At 43.2% G+C, this 19081-nt stretch overlaps 1 protein-coding gene across 4 annotated transcripts in view; it reads right to left on the bottom strand.

Moving 5' to 3' along the window:
- Positions 1-286: 286 nt before the first annotated feature.
- The window catches only part of SVIL (supervillin), a 154326-nt gene continuing 135531 nt past the window's right edge, over positions 287-19081 (bottom strand). For 3 of the 4 annotated variants that reach the window (XM_023752192.1, XM_023752193.1, XM_023752194.1), the window contains 9 exons: positions 15040-15191; positions 12539-12644; positions 11548-11755; positions 9538-9671; positions 6732-6887; positions 5193-5336; positions 3597-3721; positions 1335-1490; positions 287-1235 (listed from right to left, as the gene is read on the bottom strand). In XM_023752192.1, coding sequence (XP_023607960.1) covers positions 1149-1235; positions 1335-1490; positions 3597-3721; positions 5193-5336; positions 6732-6887; positions 9538-9671; positions 11548-11755; positions 12539-12644; positions 15040-15191 — 1268 coding nt within the window. In that variant the 3' untranslated portion in view covers positions 287-1148. The remainder of the gene's footprint in view (positions 1236-1334; positions 1491-3596; positions 3722-5192; positions 5337-6731; positions 6888-9537; positions 9672-11547; positions 11756-12538; positions 12645-15039; positions 15192-19081) is intronic. The other variant, XM_023752195.1, reaches the window with a different exon arrangement.

The following is a 19081-nucleotide window of genomic DNA, read 5'->3' as shown; positions in this document are numbered from 1 at the left end:
TATTCAATATTTGAAAAGGCACAGAGATCCTGAATTTGAGATGTAGATATAGTTGTAGGTAAAGAGCTCCTATTAAAGGATGATTTACAAAAATATGCCATTAACGTAGTACTTATAACTAAGTTTATGGGTGGAATATCTGTCTATTTAGTCTTACGACCTTGTATAAAATCTTGCCCTAACCGCAATTAAAAGAGCAAATACTGTTTAATGGTGGACTATTGGTACTAGGTTAACATTTGCAAAAAACATATTTTTCAGAAAGGAACATGCTTAGAATTCAGTGTGAACCAATCAGTTAATTGCTGTGTTTATTCTGAAGCTTTTATTTTGGAGACCTAGATTGCAAAATGACATGTTTAATGTTAACAACAGGCATTAGAAATTAAGGGTTTTTTTTTATTTCTACTATTTTAGAGTAAAATTGTAGGTAATGTTCCAAACCATCATCAAAAAATGCAGAGCAAACTTGTATGTATATAAACTGTACATAAAAACAAGGCACTATACATATTGAGGAGATATTAAGGTAGAAAGGTGAACTTGCACAGATTCCATGCCAGGATGTGCACATTTTCTGTTTTAGCACCGGAAGCAGCACTCAGAAGAAGTAAGACCTAATGTAATGCTGAAGAAGACGTTTCTGAACACGGTGAAGATACGTAGGTGAAGATACGTATCGGCAGAAGCAACTCCATCTACTTTGACACCTCCCAAAAAATCTTAAAAGTGAATGAATGCATACTGCTTTGTTAAATACATATTTGATTTATATGGTGTTTATATAAATATATATATTTTAGAATCCATAAACTATCAAAATAACACTTTATAAAGAGAACTGCTTAAAACACATCGGCAACACTGAGCTGGAACAGGGGGCAGTGCTGTGGCTCTGCTGAGGAGCGCCGCTGAGCTGCACCGCAGATTTTATTAACATTACCTGCTGAATCGCGGAGAGAGTTCCGAAGAGTTCTCTTAAACATTTACAAAATACACAACTACAGGACTAGCGGTAGAGCTAATAACTTCAGGTTTTGAAATCTCTGATTAAAAAATATTTTTAAAAATGCCTGTCCAAAAAAATATCCATTTTCCTGGTCCAATGGTATTGAAAGTGACAACAGGTTCCACCAGCATCTCTCCACTCAGAACAGACCTTTGGCTTTCTTCAGGTTCACCTGCTTCCAGGCGGGCAGTGCACTGAATTCCTCTCTTGTCATGTCTAGTGCAAACTGGAAGAATTGAGAGAAATGCCCATGTGCTGAGGAAGAGGCCTCCCGTACCAGCCCAGCATGTGGTTTACCCGCTGGCCTACCTGAAGGAACACTTACCTCAAAGTCCTCATCAGTGAGATAAATCTCCAGCTTTAGAGGGTCAACCCCCTCAGGCAGTGGCCTGGCCAGGAGATCAGCCAGGGGATAAATGGTTTTACAGAGCTTGGCTAACACGTCTTCCACAAGGGTGATCTGATTGGAAACTTCCGTATCCTAGAGAAGAGGAGGGGGAAGAGAAACTCTGTGTCCCATATCTCAACACGCTCTATCACATGCCTGCAGACACAAGCCTGTCCGATCTGTGTGCCAGCCTGGACACCCTCCCTCAGGGAGAAACAGGGCTCTAAAGTGGAAAGAAATTGTTCAAAGCCCCCCAGTTCTACCAAAGGTCCAACAAATCCTGTCTCAGGGCTGCCTCAGAGAAAAGCTTAGGGAATTTCATTTGAGTGAATTATCATATAAGATTATTGAATTTGAAGTCTAAACACCAGAAGCATCCAAAAAATGATGCTTACTGAACAATATTTAAAAATAATTAGCCTTGAAAGGAATCGCACCCCCCCGCCCCCCCAACCCCCAGGCTCTGTTTCTTAATCCACAATAGAAAAAGAAGGGAAGAAAATGCATCTAGAATATGCTGCGGTTGAATCAGGATTTTTAAAAAAATAATATATTTATTTAAAAAATATTTTTATTGATTTCAGAGAAGAAGGGTCAGGGAGGGAGAGAGAGAGAAACATCAATGATGAGCCAGAATCACTGATTGGCTGCCTCCTGCACGCCCCCTACCAGGGATTGAGCCCACAACTCAGCATGTGCCCTTGACCAAAATAGAACCAGGGACCCTTCAGTCTGCAGGCCGATGCTCTATCCACTGAGCCAAACCAGCTAGGGCAGGATTTTTTTTTTAAAACCACTGGCCAGCAGTGCAGCAGTATCTGGTATAGACTAGTGGTCAAGAGGCGGGTTTCAGAGACAGCCTGAGGCTAAGACCAGGGGCAAGCTGCTTCCTGTTTCTGTGCCTCAGCTCCTTCATCGGAAAAATGGGGATAATAATATGATTAATCTCAATAGACTGTTGTGGTAATTAAAGGAGAAATCAATGTAAAGTGCTTCGAGCAGTTCCTGCACAGACCAAGCTCTCAGTGAATGTTCATTATTATTACAACTTGCTGACGTGGGAAGCCAACTGCTCACTGGCCAAAAGCCTGCAGCCTGCACAAGACATTGCACAGTTCCCCACCAGCACCAGTGACGGAGTATGAATACAAAGAATGGCCATGATTTATGGCCTTGAACTTAGACTGCAGCGACAGTGCTCCTATTCCCTAGAGCTTTGAAACTTGGTGGATCGCATAGTTATCTTGAACAGAGCCTTCTCACTGACTATGTCGGACAGCAGGCTGCCTGAGCCCTCCCTGTGTAATGAAGTCCATTTGGCCACAGACAGGGTAGTATTGGCAGTGATGCCTGCACTATGAAAGGCTTCCTCCGTTGTTAAGCAGCAATGAACTTTTCTTGTTTAAATTTATTCAGACCTCCTATAAAATGCACTCATGCCATCTCCGCCCTTCCCGGAAAAACAGTTCTCCTACACAGAAAGAAAACCAAAACAGCCCTACCCGCCTATTACCCACCAACCCAAAAACACTATTGGAACTGCTGTTGCTAGCAATGTTAAAAGCCTCAGAAATTAAGAAATTCAATATAGTTGCAGGAAGCTTCCTTTTTTCTGTGCAGATGGAAATCATAACATTCTGGTTCACAATATGTTTTGGCAATAGAGATTCTGATAAATGCTTCAGGTGCTAATGCCAGGTGGTCTCATAAAAGAATATTAATGAGATAGTGAGCAGTACCTTATCAGGAGTGACTCACAATACATTCATTCACTTAGTTATCTGCATATGTTAATGCATCTCAGAATTATTCTGTATCTCTTTTCATACAAGGTCAATGTCTGAAACAGGAGCTTTGTTGTGCCTCATGTGGCCCTTTAGAAGCAACGTATTTTTAGCTAACAGAGTGAAGAGATGTCAGCTTTTATTTGTGGACATTTTTAAAGTAATTAAATTCACCTTTGCTTTTCAGTTTTTTAATTTGAGTACTATATGTAGAAAATTACCAAAATACTTTAATTGATTTCTCCTTAGGCTTTTCTTCTTCCTAAGCTAATTCTACACAGACTTGTTAACATGTCGTAAATGGAAAGACATGTTCTCACTTTGAAAATGCAATGGGATGCTTCTCCCCACGGGAAAGTCCACCCACAGTCCCACCAGGCAGGGACCCACCCTCCCAGGGAAGGGGTGTGCTCACCATTTCTGTGATCTCAGCAATGTCCTCTCTGTGCTCCCAACTGGGAAACATATTAGTGAATGTCAGGGGCTCCAGACCCGCATGGATCAGGTAGGACTTGGGCGGCGGCTTCTTGATATTTTTTCCTGTGGTTACACAGAATGCCAGTGTCAGTTGACCCCGAGTGGGGACGGAGACCCTGTCTTTTTCTGACTTCCCTTGAAACCTTTTCTTATCTGTTTGGATCTCCTGACTTCATGCTTAAAGTCAAAGTTATGAGTATTTCATAACAACACTTGGAAGATGTTTACATAATGTTTGTTTTATACATACAACTTTGCATAGAATTGCATGTACTCCATTTGACTCTATACTGTCTGAACATGACAAAATGTGTCTGGGTCCTTGGACGGGAGAAAGCCTCTCTCCGTGCTTCTGGGTGGGACTCTCTTCTTCCTGCACTCAGTGTAGTACTGATGCAGCATCAAGTTCAATGAGAATTAAACAGCTAATGACAGCATTTTATATGCCATTTTAGCTAAAACGTTTGGTGGGAAGTTTATTAAGTTATTTGTTACTAAAGAGCTCTTCAAGAACAGAATCCATTGAATACATAGTGACAGTAAACTAATCAATAAAACCTTTAAAATTCAGGTAAGAAATTATTGACGTCTTCAGTTTATATAAAAGTCCATAAATTTTACATGGACAGTATAATAAAAAACCATGAATTGACTATAGACCTTTCTTTTTGCTATCATGCTATAAATAATAATGAATGGTAACAAGGTTGCCATTGGCTTTCCAGCCTGTGGGGGAGCTTTCTACTCCACGACAGTGCGATGCCGTGTGTGGAGAGTGTCATGATTGAGTGCAGAGGGGTTTTAACCAGTCCAGGGCGTTCCACAATGTAGGTGACCCTGATCAACACAGGGGGCTGGGGGTACAAACACCCCATGTGGATAAAAAAAAATCCACATGTAACTTTTGACTTCCCCAAAACTTAGTTGCCCCTTAATATCCACAGGGTATTGGTGCCAGGATGCCCCACAGATCCCATAATCCATGGATGCTTCAGGCCCCTATTTTAAATAAAATGGTGTAGAACAATGCATGTAGTTGGCATCCTCAGATTTCCAACTATGGATCGAAAATACTTTTTGATCTGCAGTTAGTTAAATTCCTGGATATGAAAACTATGGATTTGGAGGGCCAACTGTATAATTATTGAAAAAAATCTGGGTATAACTGGACTTCGCAGCTCAAACCTTGTTGTTCAAGGGTCAACTGTACAGCCTCTAACCTCCAGGGCAACAAGTTAAATGGCTTATAATATAAAAAAGAAAAACGAAATCTCATTCGTGCTGGCAGTTGAGAATACATGAATCTGAAAATTAATAAGCCTCAAAAGTTAAAGGCAAAGAAAACTGGTTTTATCACTGTCTGCCAGGCTTCATCAAGGCTGGCTGGCACATGCAGAAAGGGAAGGCCTGGTCTGGGACGCTGACCAAGTCTGCAGAGAACCAGCTGGGCACTAGCTTCTGAACGATGCTGGTCACCATCCCCCAGGGGTACCTGGCTGGCCCCGGCCCCAGCCCCCTTCCTGCAGACGCTCACCTCTGCAGTACTGGAGCACGGTCTCCATGGCGCTCTTTCGATCCGAGGCCCAGCGAATGCGGGCGGAACCGGTGATCTTGTTCTCAATGGGCCACCAGCCTTGCCAGAGGTACACCTCATGGTGATTGTCCACAAGAAAAAGCGCTGTGAGGGCGAGGACAGACCAGACCCTCAGAAGCTCCTTCCAGGCCCCTCTTCCCAGCCTAGCAGGTGCTTCCCTCCAGGCTGCCTCTGTCAGGGGGAGAATCCCCTCGGCTGTACATCCAGGGGGAGGGGAAAGGGCCTCTAGGCAGAGAGGTGGCACTGATGGTGCAGGCACTTTCCTTCCCTCTCCTCCCCTCTCCTCCCGTTCCTTCTCCCTTGGGTCCTCAACTGCAGACCCAACCAGTGGGCCTCTGGGAGTCCACAGGCTGCTAAGAGTGGAAGGGATAATGCCACTCAAGAGGTGTTAGTACCATTTATCTCTTGAGAACATGAACACCTGGAGAGTATTTCATGCTTGCCCTGGGCCTGAGTTCAGCCTGTGTATGACTGCTTCGCAGGTGATGTACATTCATGGTTCTTTGAGAGGAATGAGCGCTAAAAATGGTGTTCCTCACTTTTTCTCTTCATCAAACCATCAGCCTGCTCTTACTCCACATGGCATAGGGCCCTCACTTGCTAGGTAAGTTAGCTCTGAGTCCGAGCATACGTTTCAGGATTCTGTAAAAACCATACACTTGAATAGCCAAGTGGAGATTAGTAACCCATCCTGAGCCAGAGGATGAAGGGGGTGGGGAGCAGCCTCCCTTTTTAAAAGATCCTTGCTAATATATCCCACAGTATGACGTGTATACCCATCAAGCTTTTAACATGGTGACCTGGGCTGCCAGTGGTTCCAGGCTCTTGTTATGGGAGAGGGGAGAAGCCATGAGGCAGGGGCGGCCGACCTTGGGCTGGACTGCAGGGAGGGCAGAGAGGTCTATAAACACAGCCCAGTCTGCGGTGACTGTGACTGTCCCAACCAGAATGAGAGCACAGAGGTCCTGCCTTGAGGTGGTGGTCGAGTAGAAACAAACCTCAGCTTGGGCGAGAGCTATGGCTCTGCTGTGCAGCCTTGGTATGGCGGATACTGTTCTTTGCCTAATTCAGCAAATACTCCCAATTTCCTGCCCCTTGGCCACTTGCTTTCCCAGGCTCCCTTGCATCTGGGGTGGCTATGTGACAGAGCTCTAGCCAAAGGGATGTAGGCAGAAGTCTGCTGGGGGCTTCAGGAATAAAAGGGAGAGATGTGGACACGGGGCCCAATACTGCTGTACTCAACCTTTTCCAACAGATGTGTTTGGGCGAGTTAAGTAACCGAGTTTCTTATACATGTGGTGGATGCCACTTTTTTTGGGGGGTAGGTGTGAAGATTAAATGAGACGATATAAAAAAAATGTTCTAGCAGAGTACTTGGCAAATAAAAACTGCCTAATAAGTGAAAAGGGGAAATGGAAAGGCTTTTTGGAAGGTGTATCTTCTGCTGCTCCCATGACCACTGCCCTCTGGGGGCCGTACCTGGCTGCGGTGCACTATACAGATCTTCCTGCAGGAAGGGCATGGAATTGACCACAGAGGGGGCTCGGGCAGGATACATGAATTCCGTGGCCAAGAAATCTCCAGAAGAACTGCTGAGGATGAACAGGCGGGGTGTGAAGTTAAAATTTCCAGGATCTTGGAAAGAAAAGAGAACAAAGCTAAAGACAAAATATGTACCAAAGTAAATTTCAGAGGGATTGGAGAATTCACGTAAAACACAAAATAATAATGGAATTAGTATAAAAATAGGTAGGATTTATCTGCACTTGGCGGTGGAGAGGCTGTTTTAATTATAATTGCAAAAGAAGTAATCAAAGGAGAAAAGATTTATGCACTGACAACATAAACAAAAATATTGCATTGCAAAAATACCCCCAAACCAACAAAGAAAATGAAAAGGCAAGTAAAAATGGAAAATAAGGAAATTTAATATCCTTAGTATACCAAGGAATTTAGTGAAAAGATAAATATCTCAGTGAAAATGTGCAAAAAAGCACAAATAAAACATTCATCAAAGTAGAAATACAAATGGCTGAATAATTCATATAGAAATTGTTTAACAGTACTCCTAATTTACAATAATAAGTGAAAACAATGTTTAGACAACATTTCCCCCCATCAGTGTTGGCAAAGGTGGGAAAGGTCATGTACTGCGTCCGTGACTGTGCTGGGAAATAGACTTTTGTACACTGCTGGTGAATGAACCTTGGCGCAAATGTTCTGTGGGTACACTTGGTGATATGGATATAGTTGAACACAGCAATTTCATATCTAGGAATTTACCCTAACTAGGAATGAATGCAGATCATTATTTTAAAAATTATTTACAACTCTATACTAATAAAAGGGCAATATGCTAATTAGATTGGATAGACAGGACATCTTCCAGACAAAGCCACAGTGGTGGGGGCCGAGGCAGAGGCAGTTAAGGGCGATCAGGTAGGTAGGCAGGCAGTGGAGAGCAGTTAAGGGCAATCAGGCCGGCAGGGAGAGTGGTTAGGGGCGATCAAGCTGGCAGGGGAGCAGTTAGGGGCATCAGGCAGGCAGGCAGAGGGGTCAGGGGCGATCAGGCAGGCAGGCAGGCAGAGTGGTTAGGGGTGATCAGGCAGGAAGCAGGTGAGCGGTTAGGAGTCAGCGGTCCCAGATTAGAGAAGGTGCAGGCCAGGCTGAGGGACACCCCCCTCCCCATGCACAGATTTCATGCACCGGGCCTCTAGTATTTATATAATAGAGAAAAATTGGAAACCAAACTCAGCTTTCCAACTCTAAGAGCCAGGTTACGTAGAAAATATCATATATGTGAGAACATTCATGGTATGCCCTGCAGACATTAAAGTCTAAATATTAACAACTTGGGAAACTGTTCACAAAAAACTAAAAAGAGAAACCAGCTTACAAACAATATGTATAATGCTACCCAAATTTATTTATTTTTTTGCTAATCCTCACCTGAGGACATTTTTGTATTGATTTTCAGAGAGAGTGGAAAGTAGGGGGACAGGCAGAGAGAAACTTCAATGTGAGCGAGAAACATCATTTGGCTGCCTCTAGCATGTGCCCCAACTATGACCGGGGATCAAGCCTGTAACCGAGGAACATGCCCTTGATCAGAATCGAAACCGGGACCCTTCAGTTTGTGGGCCGATGATCTATCCACTGAGCAAACCAGCTAGGGCTGCTATCTAAATTTTCTATTTCCTTTTTTCTTTTATCCTCACCTGAGGAAATGTTTTTATTGACTTGAGAGAGAGAGAGAGAGAGAGAGAGAGAGAGATCAATGAGAGAGAGAAGAAACATCAATTTTTTGCCTCGGCTACGTGCCCCGACCAGGGATGGGTATGTGTCCTGACTGGGAATTGAACTCACAACTTTTTGGTGTAAGGGACGATGCTCCAACTAACTGAGCCACACCGGCCAGAGCAAATTTTATTAAAAAAATATATATGTACATATAATAGAGAAATGTGAATTCTGGTTATCTTTGAGATGTGATTATAAGTGTCTTATTTTCTTTTTTACTTCTCTGTATTTTCAAACATTCTCCATCAATATTCATTATGTAAAAAACTATATAAAAATTTATAAAAATCAAGAGGTAGTATAATAGAGGGATTATGTGTACAGTCCATTTTTGTCCAATCTTGGGAAAGTTGATTAACTTCTCTGTCCTTCAGTTTCCTCATCAGTAAAAATGGGAGAGTGTTTGTTGAGTAGTAAGAATTAAATGTGTTAATGTGTATCAGGTGCTTACAGTGCCCGTATCATCCTAACTGCCTAATAATTGTTAGCTTTTCTTCTTATGTTAATCTGCATTTAAGTTGATCTTTACATATTTTGTATTTTTGCATTTAAAACTGACATATTCTCTAAGTTAAACTCCACCCCTTCCCTGCACCATGGAAGCTGGCCACACTGAAAGCATCTTGTTCCATAGGTTCACACGGTCATTGCTCATCAGGTTTCCTGGAACTTTCCTCTCCTCTTCCTCTCAAGTCTCACCTACCTCCAGATCCATGTAAATGCAGTGTCTTTGTGGAGCTGGGTGTGATTTTTCCTGGTAGAAGTAATGTTGTTAAGTTTTTATTCTCAACCTCTTTCACCTGTACCTCTTTCATGACACAGAATTTTTATTTGGCATTATAATTAGTTATACATATTATTTAGCCTTGTTGGGTTGGAGGCCCATGAGGACCTAGCCTAGGTTTAATTCCGTATGCACCGTACATAGCTCAATAAATATGTATTGCATAAATGAGTGACCAGAGGCTACAGAATGTGGTATTACCTTGAAGCATGCAGTCGTAGGCTTTCCTATCTCTCCTTCCTAACGCGTCCCAGAATCCCAGAGGCTCGGAGCCTTCCTCACACTCGTGTATTGTCACTTTGCTGCTACTATGCAGTCCTGCTTCCAGGGGGCATCTGTATGAAGACCAATCATTTTTATTAAGCTTTGGAAGTACTGACAGCACAAAATTATTCAAGATTAAATCTACAGGTGAGTTCACCATTCCTCTTCTACTTTCTAACTAAATCAATTCTTACAAATAAATAAAAACATGCTCTGTGGGGTAGGGATTGGCATGGTCCTTAGAGAGGAATGTACAATTACATATAATTTGTAATGTATAGAATATACATTTCTATATGTAATATACATATTTCCTATTCCTGGTCTTCTCCTGCGGGAACATAAGCTTCATGGGGACAGAACTTGGATTTACTCACTGGCAAGTCCCTAGTCCCTAAACCTCTGCTTGGCACCAAGTAGGTGCTCAAGAACTGTTGAATGAATGAGGGAATGAGTTCTTTGTTCTTTTGTTGTTGTTTTTTCAGAGGTCCAAGTAAAGAATCTGATGGGCCATGAATGCCTTCAGATACCTAACAGAATGTCATTTATCATCCCTCCCCACTCGCTGGCCTTCAGGATGGTGTTTTGAGATGAAACATCTTGCTTCACAGCCAGCTGCCTGTTGAAGGTTCACTTGCCCTCCTTCTCCTCTCCTCCCTCTCTGTGTACTGGTGGGTTTTAGAGCAGTCACAGGGAAAGCAGGCCCACAAGTTTTGATGTCCAGAGAATGGATTTGATCAAACTGCACTTCAGTGGTATGTTTTGACCTTGGGAAATTCCTCATTTTTACTGTATAGATCAATGGTTCTCAACTTTCCTAATGCCGCGACCCTTTAATACAGTTCCTCATGTTGTGGTGACCCCCAATCATAAAATTATTTTTGTTGCTACTTCATAACTGTAATTTTGCTGCTGTTATGAATCGTAATGTAAATATCTGATATGCAGGATGTATTTCATTGTTACAAATTGAACATAATTAAAGCATAGTGATTAATCACAAAAACAATATGTAATTATATATGTGTTTTCCGATGGTCTTAGGCGACCCCTGTGAAAGGGTCGTTCGATCCCCAAAGGGGTCGAGACCCACAGGTTGGCGACCCACAGGTTGAGAACCGCTGGTATAGATGTTACAAGGTGCTCCAAGTTCTCATCGAGGAAACGCTGGGCATCTCCTGAAGGACTGGGGGACACTGGATTTCTTTGTCAGATTGCTATGTCCATGCTGCATGAGCTGCTAGGAAGCGCAGAGCCCCAGCAGCAGCCTGCCTCTAGACAGGTGACAGGCTGGTATAGCCCCCTCCTGAGGTCCTCACTTAATGCTGTGGCACAGTGTGTTTTCTCTGTATAAGTAGTCAATGCCGGTACCTGCCTGGGAGAGGAATAAAAGCCTCCACCTGGTGGGCTGTGTCTGAGAACTGCCTCAGGGATCCAATAACTCACTGTTAGGAGGCTGCCTTCCAGAATGCAGAAATACAGTCTTTCTCTAAAGAAGAACATCTTACACCAAACTCTTCATTAGCTAAGTGCTTTTTAACATTCCACTGTTCTGACAAAATTAAAACCCTGAACTTCTAAAAGATATTTGAAATTTGCTCTGTTTAAGTAACATAGGACTTTAGGCTTATATTTCAACAGCTGAGTCACACCTATAAAGAAATGAAAGAGTTTGTTGAGGTCTTTTTCATCACCCCTCACTCTGCCTTTTATTGAGGCAGATAAAACCTCAGAAAGTGGGAGAAGCCCTCAGGTTGAAGGTTTTGGCCGAGATGCATCAGATCCACTTGGAATGTTAGACCCTGACAATGGTCATAACCACCTTTAGTGAAGTCACTGTAAACACACTGGGATGTCCACTAGTAATCCAGGGAACCCTCTGGCCTTAGGCTGCGAGTCCCATAGGTAACCCCTTCCAGAAGAGGCCCTCATACCCACAACACTCACTGTTCTTTGATTTTATTTGCTGCAGTCCTTCCGACCTCCTTCGTGTGGGCTTGGGCTTTGCATCCATGCCACAGGTAAATGAGGGCTTTAGTTACGTTGAGAACAACCATGGACGTCCTGGACCTCAAGCTACTACAGTGACAGGCCACTTCCAGCAAATTTCCTTCCATGGGCACTTCTCCTCGCACACAGTACAGCCTCCACTCACCTGTAGGGGGCATCAGCGGCACAGGGTTAGGAGGTATGCTGCACAGGAAGACTGGCCCCTCAGGGCCATCCTCAGCAGTCAACAGCAACGCAGTGGTCAGCAAACTGCGGCTTGCGAGCCACATGCGGCTCTTTGGCCCCTTGAGTGTGGCTCTTCCACAAAATACCGACTTCTGCGCATGGGCCACGAAGTTTCAATCGCACTGTACATGCGCGCCCGCACGTGGTATTTTCTGGAAGAGTCACACTCAAGGGGCCAAAGAGCCGCATGTGGCTCGCGAGCCGCAGTTTGCTGACCACTGAGGCTGAGGCCATGGGCCATCTCATTGCCAATCTAGAACACAATTCCTTTTGGAGCTAGGAATAGGTTGTCAAAAGTTTACGATGCAGAGATACTATTTTTACAAAATTTATAAATGCCTAGGTAAATCGCAGAATAGGTATATATAAAAAACCTCTAAAGCTAAGGGTTTTTTTGTGGGGTTTTTTTTTGGGTGCTGGCCAATAAAAATTTCATAACTTATAATAGACAATCCACTGATTTTTTTCTTTTTTAAAGAGTCACTGTGAGGATTTCGTTTAAGGTAATCTTGTAGCCTCCAGCATACATGGGGGTGGGAGGATGCGATCACCCATACAGCTGCTTTATGAGGCAGACATCAGGTGGCTTTCGGTGGGAAAGCCATGGCCATATGAAGAGAGACTTACTCTAACCCCCCACGCCTATAAAAACACCTTCCAGGAGAGGAAAAAAAATCTAATTCGAACAGTAAAAGTGACTCACTTTGCGCATTTTCTTCCTCCTCTTCCCGTCTTCCGGAGTGCACCACCATCCCCCCTTGGAAACACTGCAGGAAACAGGGGGGCTCCTTTCCCTGGAGGACCTGGACCTTCCAAGTTAAGCACATTAACATAAGTAACCTGCACTGGTTTTCCAAAGGCATAAAAATTATACACCCTATTGCAGAAAACATGAAAAAAAATACAAGAAACAGGAACAAAAGCCAGTTACAATACTATTATCTAAAGATAACCACTATTAAAAATCTAGTGTATAACTTTACTTTCAAAGTATTTTTCAGGTATGTATTTTTTCCAAACAAAAATATGATTGTTGTTTCATGTTGCTTTCTACCCTGATTTTTTTCACTTAAAGTTTGTCTGTTATTGAATATTTTTTAAAACATGAATTTTGATATATACATGGTATTTTGTGGTATAGATGTAACACGATTGATTTAAACACATTTTTAACAAAGTACACCGCTGAGCAATGAGGATGACTAATCACCAACTTAGTAATCCTGGGGGAAAGAACTGTCTCTTTTGTAACATTTGCGAGAGTCTGATCAGAGCCTTTGTCCACCAGCCAAGGCCTCCCCTGGCCTGGTGACGCACTCTCTTCCATCAGGTGTTAGCTGCACCATAATAACGTCAGGGTTGAGTCAACCCACGCTTACTTTGGCAAGACATTTTCCCTTAAAGAGGAAAGTGTTTATTGAGGCTGGCAGTCGGGGAACATTGAAGGTAGGAAGCATTTCTCACCATGAGTTAATTTGTCAACCTCAGGGCCCATTTTGCATAATTAAATGCCATTTTGTGGCAGTGTTTTATATGCCTAAAGTGATTTTTCCATCTGTTGGATTGATAACAAAATGAAATGCTTCAACCAGATAGATTAAAACTCAAAACTCTAAAGATGATTTTGAGGGCATTAATTCATGGCCTTTACAAAAAAAAAAAAAAAAAAAAGGCAGTTGAAATTACTCATTATTACGAATAGATGAAAATGCAACGGTCACTAACGACTATGGATAAAATATAGTCCACAGCAGAAGAGGATTGGATCTCAGGAATCTAGAAGGCTAAGTGAGTAGTGCTCTGTTTCTGGAGAAAATGCCTCCGTTATCCCTCCTCCTGCTATTGTTCACTGTTCACCCAAGATAGTAAAAATATCTGCACTGAGAGCCAGCTCTTAATTGCTGGTATTGAAGGAGGGAACCTGAGGCACAGGTAATCCAAACCCTAAAAAGAATGTTTACAAATCCTTGGTTTTCAGTAGTAGTAGAATCTGCTTGTTGTTAAGCTGGCTCTGGGCTATAATGGGGAGGAAGACCAGGACAGATATGGTCTCTTTCAAGCTTGTGGGGAAAGACAGACAATAAATAAGTCAACAAAACAACCCTGTAGTTTTACATAGTAGTAAGTGCTATGAGAAAAATAGCACATTGGAACGTAAACCTGAATCATACGAGCTAAGAGCATAAACCTGAATCATATGGCCTAAGAGTTACATACAGACCCAGGGGTAAGAGTGCACAGGCCCTGGGTGGGTAGGAAGAGGTGTGAGGAGCAGCAAGAAGACTGGAGCAGTAGGAACTTGTGCAAGAACAGGGAAGGTTGGAGAGATGTGCAGGGCTGCCCACGAGGGTGCTGGGAGACCACGGGCAGGCTGCTGAGAATGTAGGCCATGGGTTGGAGAGCCAGGGGTGATGCAATCTGGTCTGTTCTAGAAAAACCACTCGAGCTAGTCTAAGAAATGCAGATGTTGGAAATATTAATTTTTACATTAATCTCTGATATCTCCTTAGGGTGCATTTGTGTAAGTGGAATTACTGATTAAAGCTTAAGAACATTTAAGGTTCTTTGAGCCAAAACTGTTTTTCAGGATGGCTGCTTCCAGTTACACTTCCAGCAGAAGCATGCAAGGTTCTCATCCCATGGAGGCCTTGCCAGCCCCGATCCAGACTTGAAAAAAATCTCTACCAAGTTTAGAAATGGAAAATAGCATCTTTTTATTTTATTATGTCCCTTTCCTTGATGATTAGTTAGGTGGAAACTTTAAAAAAACACTTATGAGCCTTTTGTCCTTATTTTGTGGATTTGCTGCTATGTAAAACTACATGGCTGTTTCGTTGACTTATTTATTATCTGTCTGTCCCCACAAACTTGAAAGAGACCATATCTGTCCTGGTCTTCCTCACCATTATAGCCTAGAGCCAGCTTAATAACGGACAGTTACTACTACTGAAAACCAAGGCTTTGTAAACATCTGCTATTTGCAGGTACATTTTGTTGAAGACCATGTTACAACAGGTGGGCTTTCCTGGCCCAGTGGTGGGGGGAGAAAAATGAGGTGCAGCCTGAAGTCTGGAGCAGCCGGACCAGGACTCAAAGTGTGTTGGGTGAGTTGTCTTTGTTCATTAGAATCGGGTCCTTAGGGGACCAGGCGACACATGCTGGGCCAGCTCTCTCATTTCTGGTGCAGCACTCTCCAGGACGTACCTGGGCACCCCTTTCTTCATCCAGCTCCACTGTCATCAGAGCTGACGTGCCCTTCTCACTCACAGTCGACTGCCGGCCTTGCCAGAAGAAGTAGACGCACTTCTCTTTGCCAGCCACCCTTATGGAGTGCTCTCCCTTCTGTCGGTTCCCCACTGCAAACACAGAACAATAGAGGGCAGGGTGAGCAGCTGATAAGACAAAAGAAGGGCAAGTGCATGGCTCTCTTCTCAGGCTCTTTGAGGAAAAACAGGAGAGAAATAGCTTTCGGGTGCCAAAGCTGGGGAGAAATCATTCATCACTGGAGGGAAAGTAAATCATACTAAGAGAAAAACCACCTCTGCCAGCAAACTGACCCTGCAACTTCAGCCGGAGGGAAGTGATCTTGATGCCCTAAGACAACACCTGTCATCCTAGAGCAGTGGTTCTCAACCTTCTGGCCCTTTAAATACAGTTCCTCATGTTGTGACCCAACCATAAAATTTTCGTTGCTACTTCATAACTGTAATGTTGCTACTGTTATGAATCATAATGTAAATATCTGATATGCAGGATGGTCTTAGGCGACCGTGTGAAAGGGTCGTTTGACCGCCAAAGGGGTCACGACCCACAGGTTGAGAACCGCTGTCTTAGAGGAAGGTGGCAGACACTCCCAGGGTGACAGAGGAAGTGGTGACTCCACAGCAGGATCTTCAGCTCCCAAAGACGCAGGTGCAATTTCCAAATTATACCGCTCTTTGGCAAAAGATTTGCTGGTAGAGAAAAGATACTGAAAACAACAACTGGGCCAGCTTTAAGCACAAAGGAAAAAATTTAGTCTGTTAACACTATCCTAGTGGGGGAAAAAACACTTTGATGTCTCGAAGTTCTGTCAGAAATAGAAGCGACGAATTGCTGACATATCACTTTCATCAAATAATCTGGGATTTAAATATCTGTCACCGGGGCTGTAGCCAGGATTAAGTGCTGGTTATCCTTACTGTCCGGCGCCTCGCAGGCATTCGCTACCTATTAGCAGCCCACAGAAGACAGATCTCACTGAAGAACAGTCACGGAAAGTTAATTGGCCAAGTGGTGGTTCTGGACAGTATTTCAGACCTCAAAACCGCTACCTTTAGGAATAGACCTCACTTTAGACTCTCCTCATTCATTTGCTCAGCAAATATTTACTGAGCACCTACTATGTGCCAGGGAACTCTTTAGGATTCTGGGGCTACAAAGATGAGCAGGATAGACACCTTCCTTGCTTTTTTTGTTCTACTAAATAGATGAGCAAGATACTTTGAGACAGTGGTAGCGATGAGGAAAACAGGCAGGACCAGGGTGAATGCTCATGGGACTGCTTGTGGAAGGAAGGCCTTTCAGCAGAGGTGGGTGAGTGGAGGCCTGAATGACGATGACCTAGAAGGTAGAGCCTTTTAGGCTGAGTAAGGTCAGGACACCAAGCTCTTTACTAAATGCCCAGTGGCCTAGTAAGTGGGCTCAGCAGTGGGAAGATGCCAGTGGTTTTAACACCCATTAAAAATTAATGATAGTAACTGTACTCTCTGCTCTATATTACCTTAATTTTTCTCAGCTCCAATCCCATTTACTAAATCACAGGTGTCCTGAGGTTTGAAGATAAGAAAAAAACTTATTTAAGATGTTAAGAGGTCAGAAGCCATATTTATTTATTTTGTTTTTTGGCCTGTTAGCAAAGTACTCTATAACAGTTCATAAATGATTGTAATTCTTAAAGTATTTTGACTGAGCACTATCTTCAGTGCCATCTACTGTACACCTGAACTGGTCAAGCCTGTGTATTTTTAGTGGGAAAGTGAAATAGCAGCCATCAATGAACAGGTTATAAATGTCCACAATTAAGTTGGAAGGCACTTGATTGAAATTTATGCTGATTTAGATAGAAATAAAGGTTTGCCTTTGATTAGCAACCTTCAATGTAGTGAAATTTAGTTATGTTAACCAGATTATAGGGAAAAGATATGCTTACAATAGATCACAGAAGTTGTTACCTATCTTGGGATTTGTTAGCACTTGAGTACATTGTGTAAGTATATAGTAGTCATGCTCAATAACCACTGCTTGCACCCTAACATTCTAAAATGGACTTGAGTGTATGAACCTAAAATAGAATTGTATTTTATAAAACAGATTTTTCTTGCAACTTTCTTCAACATATTCAAATGTAATCCTATATACAACTTAATTTTTAACTCATTTATTTATTTTTAATTTTAGCAAAGGAAAGATTGAGCTTATTAGTAAGAACTTCTGAACTACAATCATCATAGCCATCAAATGCCTAATCTAAAGTGTTAATGTCATCAAAATACGTTCCAGAGTAAGTTCGTTAGCAGCAGTTGTATTTAGGAGAAATAGAAAACTGAGGTATGAACTCTCATGGTCAAGGGTCTAGAGCAGAACCCCCTTACTGGTTGCTACTTATAGGAACCCGACCTGCATCACGCTCCATGTGGCCTGACTCAACATCACTGGGTACCTCAAGCAGCTTGTTTCCTGACCTTCGGGGGCAAGAGCCATGCCCTGTAGCTCCTGAGGTGGTCATGAGGGCAGGACACTGACCCACCGAGGCTTCGAGGCTCCCTCTGTTGGCCCAAGGAGCTGGACTCTCTGTGTGCCTGTGCTGGGTGGCCAGTGTTCAGCAAGAAGATGACTGTACTGCTGCTTTCTGCTGAGCATGCCCCAGAACATCCTGAGCTCTGAGTTCAGTCCTGTTTGCAGGTGCAGTCCTTGTGGGATGTGATTGATGAGGAGCTGGACTAGCAGTCACCAAGGGGCCAGTGCTTCTAGGAGGACCACATGTGACTGCAAATGCCAGTGGTCTATGCTTTTCTGCTTTCAGAGGGACTGTCTGGAATATGAATGCTCCCCGCTCTAACTTAATTCTTTGAAGCTGGACTTCTTCAAAGTTATAACTTTGCTCATAAAGATACTGCTGGATCTGGCTGTGAGAGGAACACATTGTCTATTTGGAAGTAATACAGAAAGTATTTGCCTGGCTCAAATCATTATTTCTTAGGGGCCTCCAAGTAAATAGTCTATGAAGACCTCAAATCTTACATTTATTTTGTTAATTTATTTTCATCTCATTTTATTCATTCATTCACTTGCTATTATTTTTTTATAACCAACAGTTCAAGTAAGAAAATGGCTCAATTTAACACTGTAGAGTCCCTTGGTCTCCTTTTATAAAACAAGTGAATGGTTCCCCTTGTATTTTAAGAACAAGAACTACATATGTCTTCAAAGGTTATTCCTTCAAGTTCCCTGTTCCACACCCAGAGCTGAGTAGTTTCTTCCCCACTAAATTCCCTCTTACTGTTTTTACTAGAGGCCCAGTGCACAAAAATTTGTGCACTCGGGGGGGGGGGTCCCTCAGCCCGGCCTGCGCCCATTTGCAGTCCAGGACCCCTTGGGGGATGTCCACCTGTTGACTTAGGCCCACTCCCCGGGGGATCAGGCCTAAGCTTGCAGACAGACGTCTTTCTGGCAGCCAGGGAGCCCTTGGGGGATGTCCGACTAAAGGCTTAGGCCCCCAAGGGATCAGGCCTAAACCGTTAGTTGGACATTCTTAGTGCTGCCACGGAGGTGGGAGAGGCTCCTGCCACCACCTCTGCACTGGCCAGCCATGAGCCAGCTTCTGGCTGAGTGGCACTCCCCATATGGAAGTGCACTGACCACCAGGGGGCAGCTCCTGCATTGAGCATCTGCCCCCAGGTGGCCAGTGCGCATCATAGCAACCAGCCATTCTGCTGTTCAGTCAATTTGCATATTAGCCTTTTATTATTATTATATAGGATGGCTGGCCAGCAGCACAGGTTATCACTTCAGTTTGCCAATTCTGCATAGTGACTCATGGGAGTTGCTGTTGTTTTGGGTAAATCGACGTTATCTCATCTTCATGTCAAAGTTAGTAATTATGCCGTTGCTGCTGAGAATGTGAAAGATGATTATTTCCTGCAAGGCACATGCTAAACATTATACATACCAGACTATAATATTCTATGAGTTGGGTGTTATAATC

This window comes from Myotis lucifugus, unplaced genomic scaffold, assembly GCF_000147115.1.
Source record: "Myotis lucifugus unplaced genomic scaffold, Myoluc2.0 scaffold_29, whole genome shotgun sequence".
Lineage (NCBI taxonomy): Eukaryota > Metazoa > Chordata > Mammalia > Chiroptera > Vespertilionidae > Myotis > Myotis lucifugus.
This window is presented reverse-complemented; position numbering and strand designations above follow the sequence as displayed.